We start from the raw sequence: 13272 nt of genomic DNA, 5'->3' as shown, positions 1-13272 counted from the left end.
AATTTCCCATTTATATGTTCACAATAATTTGCTCTTTTATAAGTTTGAGCACTTAACTTTTATTTAATTATAAATGTTTAAATTTATATTGATTAAACGTATTTAATTTCTCTTCTATAAAATCTACCCACAAAATTATTTAATTATTTGAATGGATAACTCATCTCTAATAGGTGAAACATTTGGTTAAATTACTACTTGTTAAAAATAATGATTGGTTTTTGTATTTTCCAAAAAATATATATATAATTTGATTTTTCACATTAATGTCAAAAATATTCATGAATAAAGGATTATCATTAATGATAAAAAAAACGAGAAAAATAAGTTGAGAGGCAAAAATGTATAATAAAATTAAAATTTAGAGATTAATCAATATATTTTTTAAAATATAAAAATTAAATCATTAATTTTGATATAATACAGACTAAATAATTTTTTAAAACATTTAATATATTTTTCATGTAGTTCACTTGAATTTACAGGTTTATTTAGTATTATTGTCAGAAAATTACTGTGAAACACATTTTAAAGATAATAATTAAAAATATAAAAATAATTTAAAATTAAATTTAATATATTTTAATTACAAAAACTTTAAAAAATATATTTTCTAATAATTAAAATGTGAAATACTTAAATGTTATATACTATTTTTTCTCATAATTATTAAATTTAGACTGAATTAATACATAGAATTAATAAATTCGATACCAAAGACCTAGTGGTTAGACCGATGGATCAGTGTGATCTATTCAGTTCCGCCCATCAATAGAAATATGTATATTTTTTGAGTATTGGCATCACTGCTCTTTCCTTCAAGGTATATATAATTTATCCCTTTTTTTTAATAGTTTAATTCCGAATCGCCGCTTCTCCAAAATTCAAAAACTCATCTCCCTTACTTTCTCTCCGCCAGAAGGAAAACCACTTTTTTCCTCTCAGTCCCATTCAATTTCTCTCTTTTGAATCAATCAAAACCTTACCAATTCTATTTTAACTTCATTAATCGATCTATACAATGAGTGGACCCGAGGAGAATTTGGTTCTTGAAGACAAAATGCTAAGTCTCCTTGATGTCTGCTTCGAGGACGATTGCCTCTACAATTCTCCTTCTCGCGATCATCAATTTCCCCATTTTCCAGGTTTTTCACGCTATATTTTTATCTTTTCTTGATTTGTCACGTTATTGTGGGAATTATGATCTTAATATGGCATTTACTTCTGCAATTGAACTCCATAACTTTTTTCCTTTCGTTATTAAAGATTAGTATTCTTTTGATGTGTAGCTGATTGATATTGTTATTTTATTATTTTGATTCTTTTTTTTTAGTAAAAATGTTAAGTTTATTATTTGGTTATTCTGATTATGCAATTTTGAAACTAAATTATCACTTCAGAGTCGGGAAATTGATCGATAATTGGAAGAAATGAATGAAAAAAATATAGATGCGAAGTTGAGTTGAGAAATGATTGTAGATTTGAATTTGAGTTGATTGTTATCCATTGAATTTAGAATTGTGAAGGAAAATGAATAGCTTAAATTAACATTATTAAAAATTTTCATTATTTTTGTTAACATATAGCATTATTTAGGAATATATGTTAACAATTTAGCGGGTTATGTAAGTTAGCTTCTATATAACAAAGATAAAGTTATGCTTATTCAGATTTTTGGTCTTCAAAATGCTGTTGAGCAATGTTACGGTTTCAATGTCCTACATTGATCATATGAGAAGCTTGTTGTGGTAGATAAAGTCTTGGGCTCCCTTTGCTAAGAAATGGAAAACAGTGTTTGTTCCTATGCGGATTTTAGGGGTTGGCTTGTATAAAAGCTTAATTTTTGCAGCTTTTATTTGTGCTTTTATTTCGACTTTATGTTTTACAATCAGAAAAGAAAATTCCTTTTGCATTATCTGGCATCGTGGCATGTTCAGATAAACAGACAGAGCACGAAACTGTTCAAATGGTGGGTTTGGACGAACCGGAAAACTCTCTTGAAGGAGGTGAACAAGCCACTCAACCATTTGAATTAGCAGAACAAGAAAAGACAAGAAAAAATGAAAAGTACAACTTGCGCAAAAGTTTAGCCTGGGACAGTGCTTTCTTCACAAGTGCAGGTATTTTTTTGTGTGCACATTTGTTACTGTACATCTATATCCTTCCTCAAAATTAATATAATCATTTAGTTGGAGATGCATCTTGTTTGTAACCAGGTGTTTTGGAACCAGAGGAGTTATCTACTATTATAGGAGGAACTGAGAAAGGAGGAAAAAATCATATATTGCTGGGAATTGAGGAGGATATACACAGATCTACTGATTCAATATCTACATTTGCAACTGATAATTCAACATTAGGAACTCTCGAGGATGACTTATTTGGAGATATAAGAGCTTCAATCCAGAAATCTAGTAAAGGATCCAATGCAGCAGTTTCACATGGTAAAGCGGGGTCTGGAGTAAATGAAGGCCAACTTATCAAATGTGAGTGTCCCTTTAATATTATATTTGAAATAGGACAGTAGAAAATATTGCATCATATCCATATCACCTCTTCACCCCATTACCAGCTCTCTTAACACCAGTCGAATTTATCATTCCATCAAGGAGAAATTGCATTATTTTTGTCAACAATGCAACCAAGGGCACTCCTTATGTCCCAGTATTACTGCCAGAAAATCCACATCAATTTCCTCCTCTGCCACCATTGTGCAGCTTTCCAGCTCCGTTGGATTGATGTAACAACTTGAATATCTTGGCCAATTCAATTTTACCTTCAGTGTGCATTCAGTCTCTTCTGAAATGACAAGGTAAAAGATACTCATGCATTTTATAAAATTCATTCTTGGTCTGTCTGGCCTTTTATCTCCCTTACACAAATAACTGTGTAGGAAAGATCAAAGAACAATTTTAAATGGGTCTATTTGTGTTTGCTGTGTGGTGTTCAGCTACCATTCTCATCCCCTTTAAATGCATGAATAGGTTTGGATTTTTCAGGATATTCTTCCTTTGTTTTTGTGCTATGATGAAATTATTAATTATAGGATCCAACTGATGGGGCAAATCTGTTTTGTTGGTTACCCTGTAGATTTTGGTTGGATATTTTAATTGATGTACAGAACACATCTTCTGGTTTGATTACTTTTAAACTAACAGTGCCTTTCCTTTCAGCTTCGGAGAAAGTGGACATTGTTGTTCAAAAAAAGGCAAGTTAATTGGTTATCAGTCCTAAATTGTCATTATCTTTAGTTGTACCTTATTTGTTGCATTGTGAATTTCAGTTAAAGACTAAAGCAGCTCCCAGGAAGCTAACCGTTGCCATTAAAGGATCAGGAAAACTGGCAAACCAGGTCTCTCCTACTCCACAAGCTTCAAAGGCATGTATCAAGTTTGGAAAATGTTTTATTGTCAGTGCATGAAAGTAGTTTCCACATGAATTATACTGTCATTTTAACTAGAAGTAGACATTATCTGCTCAAAAAGGGAATAGGAGCGTTACTTCTCATGTCAGTTTCAATTATCAGGTTCAGGAAAATTTAAACAAGTAGTGTTATTGGGTTTTACCCCCCTTACGCATGTATGTGTTGAAGTAATCAAAGACAAAATAATTGGTTAAACAACATGAAGTTGAATCTGGCTTCAAATGTGATTTGACTGGTCTACTTCCATGCAGTGTGGTTTGATGAATGAAGAGTCGACTTCTTCTGTTCGTAAGCCACCCAATAGAGCTGGCAGAGTTAGTCCCATCTTAACAACAGCAACCAAAAGAGCTTCCTTGGGTGCCAACCATGTCAAAATGGAAAAGGACAGTGCAAAATATTCAACTGGTCATTCAGATAAACCAAAGAATTTGACTGGTAATATAAACTTTTTATTCATAATTATTCTTTCCATACACAAAATGTATTTGACAGTCAATTTATTAAATAGTGGCAGTTAGAGGAGCTAAACCTCCTTATATGGGTGGTTCACGAAATACCGTCCCCAAGCCCACACTTCCTTTCAAGTCCTCTTTGCAATCATCAATGGCATCTAAGTCGGAGCTAAGAACTTCATCTTCCACCATTGATAGTTTGGGAAGCTTGTCATCTGACGGTAGCAGTAGATGTTCTTTGTATAGTGAGAAAAGAAAAATTGATTCCAAAACTGGCAATCATTTTTCCACCGTTTCAACTGTCAAATCCACATTGAAAACTGAATCAAGAAGTAAGAATCAGTCTATGAGTCCACGTATCTCACCTTCTGTGACCAAGGCCAAGTTCTTTGCTAGCATATCACCTGCTAGTTCTATCAGTGAATGGTCTTTGGAATCGATGTCACCAACTTCTACCCTTAATAAAAGAACTAACAGTTCAAGACCTAGCCTTGACACTCGCTTGTGCTCGGATGCTTATGACAATGGTGATGCTTCCCAAGTTTTGGACTCTCAAAACCATTCTAGTGACAAATGCTCAGTGGGACATGGTACCCAGGTCATTGGACTGCCAAGTGAGTGTGGAAAGAGAGTTTCAACAGGAAGTGGTGCAGTTGTTCGTCCAGATTCAATCAAACCGTCAGGGCTTCGGATGCCATCACCAAAAATTGGCTTCTTTGATGGGGTTGGTTTTGATTTCCTGTTCACTGAGCATTGTGCAGGAGTGGGGAAGTGGTTTTGCCAAGGTAGTTTTCAAAGCTAAAAAAATGTGAAAGATCTCATTTCAGAATGTCAGAACTATGCATCTTGAAAAGATGTACCACTGATATCTATGTTGGCAAAATCACCTCCCTATTCATTATTATTTTTCTTCTGATTTGCGTTTTTTTGGCCTGCACCACATTTACATGTAGTTTCTACATTATTCAGGTGAGATCAGAAGTGCGCACTCCCAGTGGAAGGAACCAATCACATCCAGCTGTACCCAGGGGCTTGCCCAGATATGGGGTGGAAAATGTTAGCCCCAGTGGTAGGTCAAACGAAGCAAAACTTGGAAAGCTTCAACCAATTGCATTGGCAGTTCGGGGCACCAAAGCCAGTGCTCAGCAAAATGCCTCAGAAATCAAACCTAGACCTCCTTTACCTCTTCAGGCACCCCCAGGTAATGCATCAAAGGTCTGTAGTGCTTCAAGAAATGGAAAATACTGTCCTGGCATGCCTCTGAAAGTTCAAAGTAGAATATCTCCTGGAAATGGTAGGCAAGATAACTTGAAGGCTGAAAAAATTGCGCCTAAAGATTGTGATACAACAATAAACAATCCAGACATTAGGAATGAGAGCCTACATAAGAATAAAATGAGCCCACAGAGTGAGAACAAAGGTCCTGTAAAAGATGCAGACTTTACTCGCATCATTGGAGGACTTGGTGTTACATGCAACTTGAGTTCCGTGTCTGAGGCTGAAAACATAATCATGTCACAGAAGGTGGGCGAAAATGCTGCATATGGTCAAAAGAAAATTTTGGGCTTACTTTCTAACATCAATGAGAAGGGAAAAACATGTTTTGAAGATCAAGTTGATCATTTGGCTTCACAAGTTGGAGCTATGGATATTCATAGGGAGATCCAGCAAAAACCTGTTCTTGACTCTTGTTCTCTTCATCAAGTTAATGAAAGCAGAGCAGTTAAAACTAGTGCCCAAGAGGAATTCGCGAAGTTGTTAATGCCTTCCTCTGCTCTGACCCCTACTAAAGGGGTAAAGGTAGAGATATATGAGAACTAAAGATGGCTTAACAGTGTAGAAGCAAGTTTCTTTAAGGTATCTAAATTCTGTTCTAGCATTGGTGGACTTGATTACACTCTTGCATTTCAATAGAATATTTAATCTTAGATCATCTCTACTTATTCAATTAAGTTGCATAAAATTTCTGGAGTTCTGATTTCCTATAAGAACTGCCTTATTTAATGCCATGCAGGTAGCTTTGCCCCTGGACTGAGAATTGTTAAGAGTAGAAATTATTTTATTGAAGAGTCGAAGGGAAATGAATAATGTGTCTTGGAAGAATGAGAGGGCTGAAGTTACATGTTATAAAGCAGTCTGATGTAGATTGTATGAGAAGAAAATGAAGGTCATAGATTAAAGCTGCACACAATGTGACTAAAGGAGGAATGAGTTTCAGTTATGTGAATGTACATTTTGTGAGAATCTCTCTAAATTTATATGATATGTTTGGGATTTCGAGATTAAATTGTTAGCAGCCTTTTATTTTGTGCACAATGTTCATTCTGCCAATAGCTGTGAACGTATCATTAAGAACTGATCCAAAAAAATAGGACAATGTTGCTTCTTAAGATATTGATGAGGCTCCTAATATTTTATAGTACATTATTCTTCTGTTGCCATTTTCCTCAGTTAATGAAGTTAATTTGGTGATATGATAGCTTTCTAAAGTGTATCCTCTTCTTACAATAAATCAGAGAATTACAATGCAGCAAAGGCTATAAACCTTTCGTAGATTTTAAGTTTTAATTGAGAAGCAATTTTTTCATTTCAAGTAACCAGCATTCTTATCTTTCTGTTTTGCTCTTTCTTACCAGCAAACTTGCGTCTCATAATCTAGATTTCCTTCATGCTCTGTTGTGTTTGCTCCCCCGTCTGCTAATGCAGCTGCTGATAATTGTTCTCTTGGCTAATGAAATATTCTATTCAGATAAAAAAAAACAAATTGTGCCTCGTACTGATCTCAACAAAGATATTCAAGTTTTAGTTGAAGTGAAATAGCATTTCTGGGGCTAATATCATCTATACAGATTTTCATTTTGGGTTCACATGGGTTCATCACTATGCTAACAGCTAAATCGTGCAATTTAATGTCAAGATGGGTAATTAAAAGGCAGTTTAAAACTATACACAAAACTACAGGCGAAATATAGTATTGGGCAAAAACTGAAACCATAAATATTCAATTCAATAACTAGAAAGATTAAAAATTGTTCAACAGAACCACTGAAAAACAAAAGAACCACTCCAATACTTAAAAAAAAGAAAATTCACTAATTAACACTCCATTGCAAACTTATGATCTTGGCTTTTCCTTCTTCTCCTTGAATAGTGCCAAAAGGGAGACACCAGAGACCTTCACAACCTTGAATCTAACTCCAGGAATATCTCCAACGGCATGACCCTTACGTCCAAATCCAGCAATCAAAACCTCATCCTTCAAACACAAATTATAGAATGTTAGGAGAATACAGGGAAAACATGAAATTGGAACTGCTTTAATACAAAGGATACTCACATTCTCCTCAATATAGTTTAAGCAACCATCGTTTGGAACAAAAGCAGCGATCTTCTTCCCATTTTTAATCAGTTGAACTCTAGCACATTTTCTGATAGCAGAGTTTGGCTGCTTGGCCTCAATACCTCTGCAATTAGACATCCATTTGCGCAATTTTGAATATAATGCTCTAAACAAGGAATGTTCTAAACAAGGAAGACCAAAGCAGAATAAAACCAACCAAAGGACTAGTGAAGTCTTACATCTTCTCAAGAACAATGCCTTTGGCATGGGAAGACCCAGCAAATGGCTTCTTCCATTCATTGCCAAGGTGGGACTTCTTGTATGCCTTGTCAGCCCACCTTTGCCTTCTTCTGTGGGACTTCAGTTTGCGGGCAGCTCCCATACCACGTGTCTTCCTGTGATACAATTGTGGAAATGAGTAAATCGACAATTGGAAGCTAAAACTATATTAGAACACACAGAGAAATGCAATCCACATCACTGAAATTCCACAAACAAGCAGGGAAAACTTTTCAAATCAACAATGAAAGACATGCTACAAGATTGCTACATGCAACAGGAATCAATTGAATAACGCACATAAGAAATCCGTTGCTTTCCAGTACAAAATACCACTTGCCCTTCTGGGAGGGTTCATGTTAAACCCTCACAAGAAGTCTAGCAACACAAATCATTGAAAACTCTAATTCAATGAAAAGATTCAAAATTGTTCTCTAACTGTTGTCCACATACTTTAAATAGTAATCCAGTTCAAAGTACTAATACTACTTCTCATAATAAAAGATAGATCCATTAAACTAAACTAATCGGTCATTGCTTATAATAGGCATTTGGTGGCATAATATTAATTACTACGTAGCTTTATTCCCATGAATTAATTCGTCACCATAAGCACTGAAATTTTAAATCAATACATAGAAACCTAATTATTTTAAGCAAATCAGTCCTAGGATCATAACTAACTAACCTGCAACATACAAGGATCTATACAACTATATCATTATAGCAATAGGAATCTAAAAATGTGAGTGAAATCAAAGAGAGGGATCGTACCCCATGGTTAGACAAGTTTCTTCTACGGTGACGAGGGTTTTCGGGGCTAAGGATCAAGAGAAAAACAGGCGCAGCGGCTTGGTAAAACCCTAACCCTGAAAGTGGCGTGGAAGCTCTCTCTCTCTCTCTATATATATCGATATAGATATTAAGTGGGTTTGGGCGAGAAAGATTTGGGCTTCCGCCGCTGGGTCTCTCTTGGCTCAAATGAACAAAAATACCTTCACATATTTAATATAATTATTTTATTTAATTACTACAAAAATATTAATTAATTAATGTAAAATTTTAATTGAATAAAACTTAAAAGTATTAATTTAATAGGAAGTTTGTATAATAATATTAGATTATTAGGAATACTAATCTAATAAGAAGTCTATAAACTAATATTATGAATTTATTATTTATATTTTATAAAATATAATTAGATTATTAATGAAAAACTAAATAAGTTTAAAAATTTAATAAAAATCAAATTAATTCACATATCTTTCATAAGAAAAATCTTATTAAAAAGGGTAAAACTAAAAATTATTATTAAATTTTTATTATTAAATTTAACATTTTACATTACATTATATAAAATATATTATTTTAATTATAATATTATATAAATTATGATATTTATTATTCATACATGTATTAATAATTTTTAGTTTTTTATAAAAAAAAATCTATTTTTCTTATTTATTTTTATTTTATGGTATTTTAATAAACAAAAAAAATTATTACACATTAATTTTATATTGAGTATCCCTAAATTATCAATTTTAAGGTGAATAAATTTAAAATTTTCATCATTAGGTTTTAAAAAAATTAAGTTTTTAATGAATTTTAATATAATTTTTTTTTAATATAGATTAAATATTATTAAATTTAATGGTAATAGTTTTATAATTGTCATAAAATTAAATAAATTTAATATACTTATACTTTAGATAAAAATTTACAAAATTTAAAAATAATTACAAATTAAAGATAATAAAAATGCATTTTCTATAAATAGATTTATCAATATACCCACCAATTAAATGGTTTTAAGAAAAATTGCATATTAATCATGCAAAATATTTATCTCAAACTATTTTACATTTTTAATGAAAAATAGAGAATATAAAATTTTACATTTGCGATTCCAATTAAATATCTATCAAATGAATAAAATTATATAAATAAATTTAGAAAATTATTCAAGAATAATTATCCAAATGATAACAAAATGAGGAAATAAATAATAGAGCAATTGGCCTCTTGAAATATCTGAATGGTTTAGGTAGTCTTCTTTCTACTTTACTTTTTTTAAAATTATTTTTAATAAAAGTTATAAAAAATAATTACAAATTAAAGATAATAAAAATGCACTTTATATAAATAAATTTATCCATATACCCACCAATTAAATGGTTTTAAGAATGATCGCATATTAATCATGCAAAATATTTATCTCAAACTATTTTTACATTTTTAATGAAATTTAGAGAATATAAAATTTTACCGAAATCAGTATTTGCGATTTCAATTAAATATCTATCAAATGAATAAAATTGTAACACCCTCATTTGTATAGCCTGGTATATTTCACTATTCCGGTGACCGTAGTCAGACCAGACAATTAAGGGGATTAGAACCACACTTAAGATAACTAGAGAAGCCATAAATACAAATAATTAGTAATTGCCAATTAGTTAAGTATAAATGAGAAAAACAAAACATAAGAAGTTAAACGAGCTGAGAGTCACTACGATGAGTGACCGTCTCGGGAATGACTGCGAAGCCATTTTAAACTCAAATTTCGAACCGTAAAATATGACGCTGCGGTCCTTAGGACCATTACGAACACAGTGAAAAAAAGAAAATTACGAAAAAGAACCGTTAAGCTACCAAATAATTAGGTCGTGAGCCAAGAAATATCAATTATTTGCAAATCGATGAACCGGCGATGGACAATTTGGTCAATTGACCCCGAGAGCTGACGCCTGACCTAACTGTCAAGTAAAATTGGAGAAAAGAAAATTTTAGAGTTGGGAATTAAATTAAAGAACTAATAGAAAAATAAATAGAAAAAAAAAAGAAAAAGAAAAAGAAAAGTTAAAAAGTTAGCGACATCATCATGGTGACATCACATATGAAGTCATAAATAATTTTTATTTACTAGATAATTTGACTAAGTCAATTAAGAGATAAATATCCAAAAATATATATATATATTTTTTACTTCTTCTTCTTCCATTTTTCCGTCACCCCTTTCTCTCTCAATTCTCTGATTTCCTTTCCACCATTAACACCTATCTCAAGCTTTCAAAGCTTGATTTTATTTTATAAACTCTGTAACTCCTTTAAGTAAATCTTACCCCTAGACCTAGATAAACACTTTGGAAGCAAGAAGGAAAAGAAAACTTGGAGAATTGAAGAATTAGAAAATCTACAAATTGAGGTAAGTGCAATTTCAAGTTTAGATTCTTATTGAATTCATGAATTTAAGTTTATGTGTGATGAAATTGCATTAGAAATAAAGGAAACCTTGCTTAAATAAGGGAAGAGAGAATGTGGTAGCCATGAAACCCTAAGGTTTTGATGGTATTTAGTTAGGTTAAACATGAAATCTTGGTGAATAGATGTTATATATGTGAATTGTATATTTAGATTACATGAATTGTGAAGATTGGACAAACTTAGGGTTTTGGACGTTAGGGTTTAGAGATCAAAAATGTGAGAAACTTGTAAATGGTGTCTTTGACCTAATGTGAAGTGAGAAATGGTCATTTGTGACCTAATTAAGTGTGTTAGAAGTGTTGGAATTAAAGTCAAATTCGGAGGGAGTGTGGTCATGCTGCTGCTGCATGACCAAGTCAACTTTGAGGGATCAAAAATGAAATTTTACAAGTCCAATTGGTATAAGACCAATTGAGAATGAAAATAGGCACTAAATGACACAATTTTCATTTAGGAAGCATGCCCAAAAAGTGACCAAAACCTAATGATTGACCAAAATTGAAAATCTGCACGCTGCCCTGTACAAACTGACCAAATGAATAGTGTTTGTTCATTTGGTCAAAACTCGAGCTAGGTAGGTCAAAATGACCTAAAATTTTACCAGTGGTTAGATGAGATATAGACCTAAAACTTTCATGAAAAACACAAACCCAAATTATGCCATTAACCTAATCAAATTACTGAGAAAAGTTGAATCACTGAATCTACAGAACTGCAGATTTACCATATGAACAGTAAAGTTTCAATGGCTATAACTCTCTCTAAAAAACTCTGATTTAGGTGATTCTTGAACTGATGGAAACCTAAGGCATATTAGAGCATTTCATATGAAGAAAATTATATCAAATTATGGACTTATCGTAATCAAATTGCTGAACGAAATTAGATAAAAAAATCTGCCAGAACTAAAATCTGTAGCATGAACAGTAATCGTAATTTGGATATAACTTGAGTTACAAAACTCTAATTGGAGTGATTCAAAAAGGAGAATAAACTTAAGACAATATGGAACATTTTCTATGAAGGAAGTTTTGCCAAATTCCAATAGAAAAGTGACCAATGGAACAGTGCAACCTTAGACACCAAAACTGAAAATTTGGCAATTTTGCCTAAAAGACCTAAGTTTTGAGAAAATGACCAAAACTAACAAGTTTGGTGACCAAAATGTGGTATGTGGGTGAAGTTGGAATTCCCATACCTATTAAGCCTTAGAAAGTCAATAATTTGACTTGAATAGTATAGTGAATAGTAACTCGAAACACAAAAATTTCAAGAAAGTCGAGTTTAGCACATTAGAGCTAGGTAAAAGTGAAGTTAAATTTATTTTTGGATTTATGCTAAGTTATAGTACTGAAACACTGTGAAACTGTGTGTTTCAGCTGAAAAAGACTTGAAAAGTCTGAGAGACTGAGTCAAGGCCTACAGGCGACTTACGTCAGGTTTGTGCACAATAAACCTTATTTAAGCCTTTTGTCATTGAAAAAAATTGATTTAGTGTGATTTATGAAAATTGAAGTTAATTATGAATTGTGTTGCCATCTTGTGAATGAAATTATGACTTTGTAAATTTATTAGATTTCTCACAAATTATTTGAATAAAATGTTTAAAATTGATTTTTGATTCACACTTAGCATGACAGTATCTTATTATTCCTCCTCCATTTATGGGGTGAGATCGGTTATCTTTCCTCCCTCTCTAGTTTACCAGTTGAGGTTGTAGATCGGATGAGTACTCATTAGCTAGCTAGCCATCTCCCTCATTGATTTCGATTAGTGGGGTTGTAGATTGCTTTGTCGTGGTGTACAACACGACATTGATCGAAAATTTTGTGTCATTGCTTAAGTTGTGTATGATTTGGCAACACTTTGTTTACTAAATTATTTGATCAAATTGTGTTATTATGAGTTTTGATAATTTATGAAATGTGATTGAGAAATATTTAAATTGTGTTTTGTCAATGAATGATTTATGTATTATATTTTAAATTTTTATTGTGCACCACTGAGTATTTTTATACTCAGCAATAGCTTGTTTTGCTGTCGCAGATAAGAGCAAGGAGAAGGCAGCAGAGTGAGCTGTTACTGATATTGAAGACAACCTTGATATTTTTGTACGGGTATTATTTTATACCTTTGTAGTTATTTTGATGTAAATATTGCTATGTTTTATGTATCAATGTAAAGTTGAGCAGTTGTATAATAAATTATAATAATATTATTTTTGAAACTTCTTTTTATAAATTAAGGTTTGTATTTGTGAATTTCACACTTTATGCACTGTGAATGAAGTTATGAATTATTTTGAGATGATAAACCTTAATCGGATTGTGGAATTATTTTGAAGTGGATTGAATTGAGTTGACTTGAAATTATTTGAAGGTTGGGAGTTGTGGACAATTTATTGGAAGTGTTTTTCACAGGTTTTTGAAGAACTGTTTTCTCAAAATATAAATGGAACTCTGTCAAAATTTTTATAAAATTTGTGAAAAAATAAAATGGACCAAAAATTT

The 13272-nt window shown here is 32.1% G+C and overlaps 2 protein-coding genes across 6 annotated transcripts; one reads left to right on the top strand and one right to left on the bottom strand.

The window, feature by feature from the left end:
• Nucleotides 1-681: 681 nt before the first annotated feature.
• On the top strand, nucleotides 682-6268 carry LOC110633941 (uncharacterized). 5 transcript variants are annotated; one of them, XM_021782796.2, is made up of 10 exons: nucleotides 685-823; nucleotides 920-1145; nucleotides 1893-2120; nucleotides 2217-2486; nucleotides 3174-3208; nucleotides 3284-3379; nucleotides 3676-3859; nucleotides 3933-4600; nucleotides 4846-5733; nucleotides 5891-6268. In XM_021782796.2, the coding sequence occupies exons 2-9, from the start codon at nucleotides 1022-1024 to the stop codon at nucleotides 5695-5697; spliced, it is 2457 nt and encodes an 818-aa protein (XP_021638488.2). In that variant the 5' UTR covers nucleotides 685-823; nucleotides 920-1021; the 3' UTR covers nucleotides 5698-5733; nucleotides 5891-6268. The 5 variants fall into 5 exon arrangements, with proteins under 5 accessions (XP_058003511.1, XP_021638497.2, XP_021638502.2 ...); XM_058147528.1 differs by lacking the exon at nucleotides 920-1145 and having other exon boundaries at nucleotides 682-823; nucleotides 1938-2120; XM_021782805.2 differs by having other exon boundaries at nucleotides 683-1145; nucleotides 3939-4600.
• Nucleotides 6269-6850: 582 nt separating this feature from the next.
• LOC110633974 (40S ribosomal protein S23) lies at nucleotides 6851-8425 on the bottom strand. Its single transcript, XM_058147529.1, has 4 exons — nucleotides 8270-8425; nucleotides 7456-7611; nucleotides 7214-7340; nucleotides 6851-7132 (listed from the first exon to the last, which is right to left on the bottom strand). The coding sequence occupies exons 1-4, from the start codon at nucleotides 8272-8274 to the stop codon at nucleotides 6992-6994; spliced, it is 429 nt and encodes a 142-aa protein (XP_058003512.1). The 5' UTR covers nucleotides 8275-8425; the 3' UTR covers nucleotides 6851-6991.
• Between the last annotated feature and the right edge of the window lie 4847 nt (nucleotides 8426-13272).

The sequence above is a fragment of the Hevea brasiliensis genome, chromosome 5 (genome assembly GCF_030052815.1).
Source record: "Hevea brasiliensis isolate MT/VB/25A 57/8 chromosome 5, ASM3005281v1, whole genome shotgun sequence".
NCBI classification, from domain to species: domain Eukaryota; kingdom Viridiplantae; phylum Streptophyta; class Magnoliopsida; order Malpighiales; family Euphorbiaceae; genus Hevea; species Hevea brasiliensis.
The sequence above is the reverse complement of the archived record's forward strand: the minus strand, read 5'-3'. Positions and strand labels throughout refer to the sequence as shown.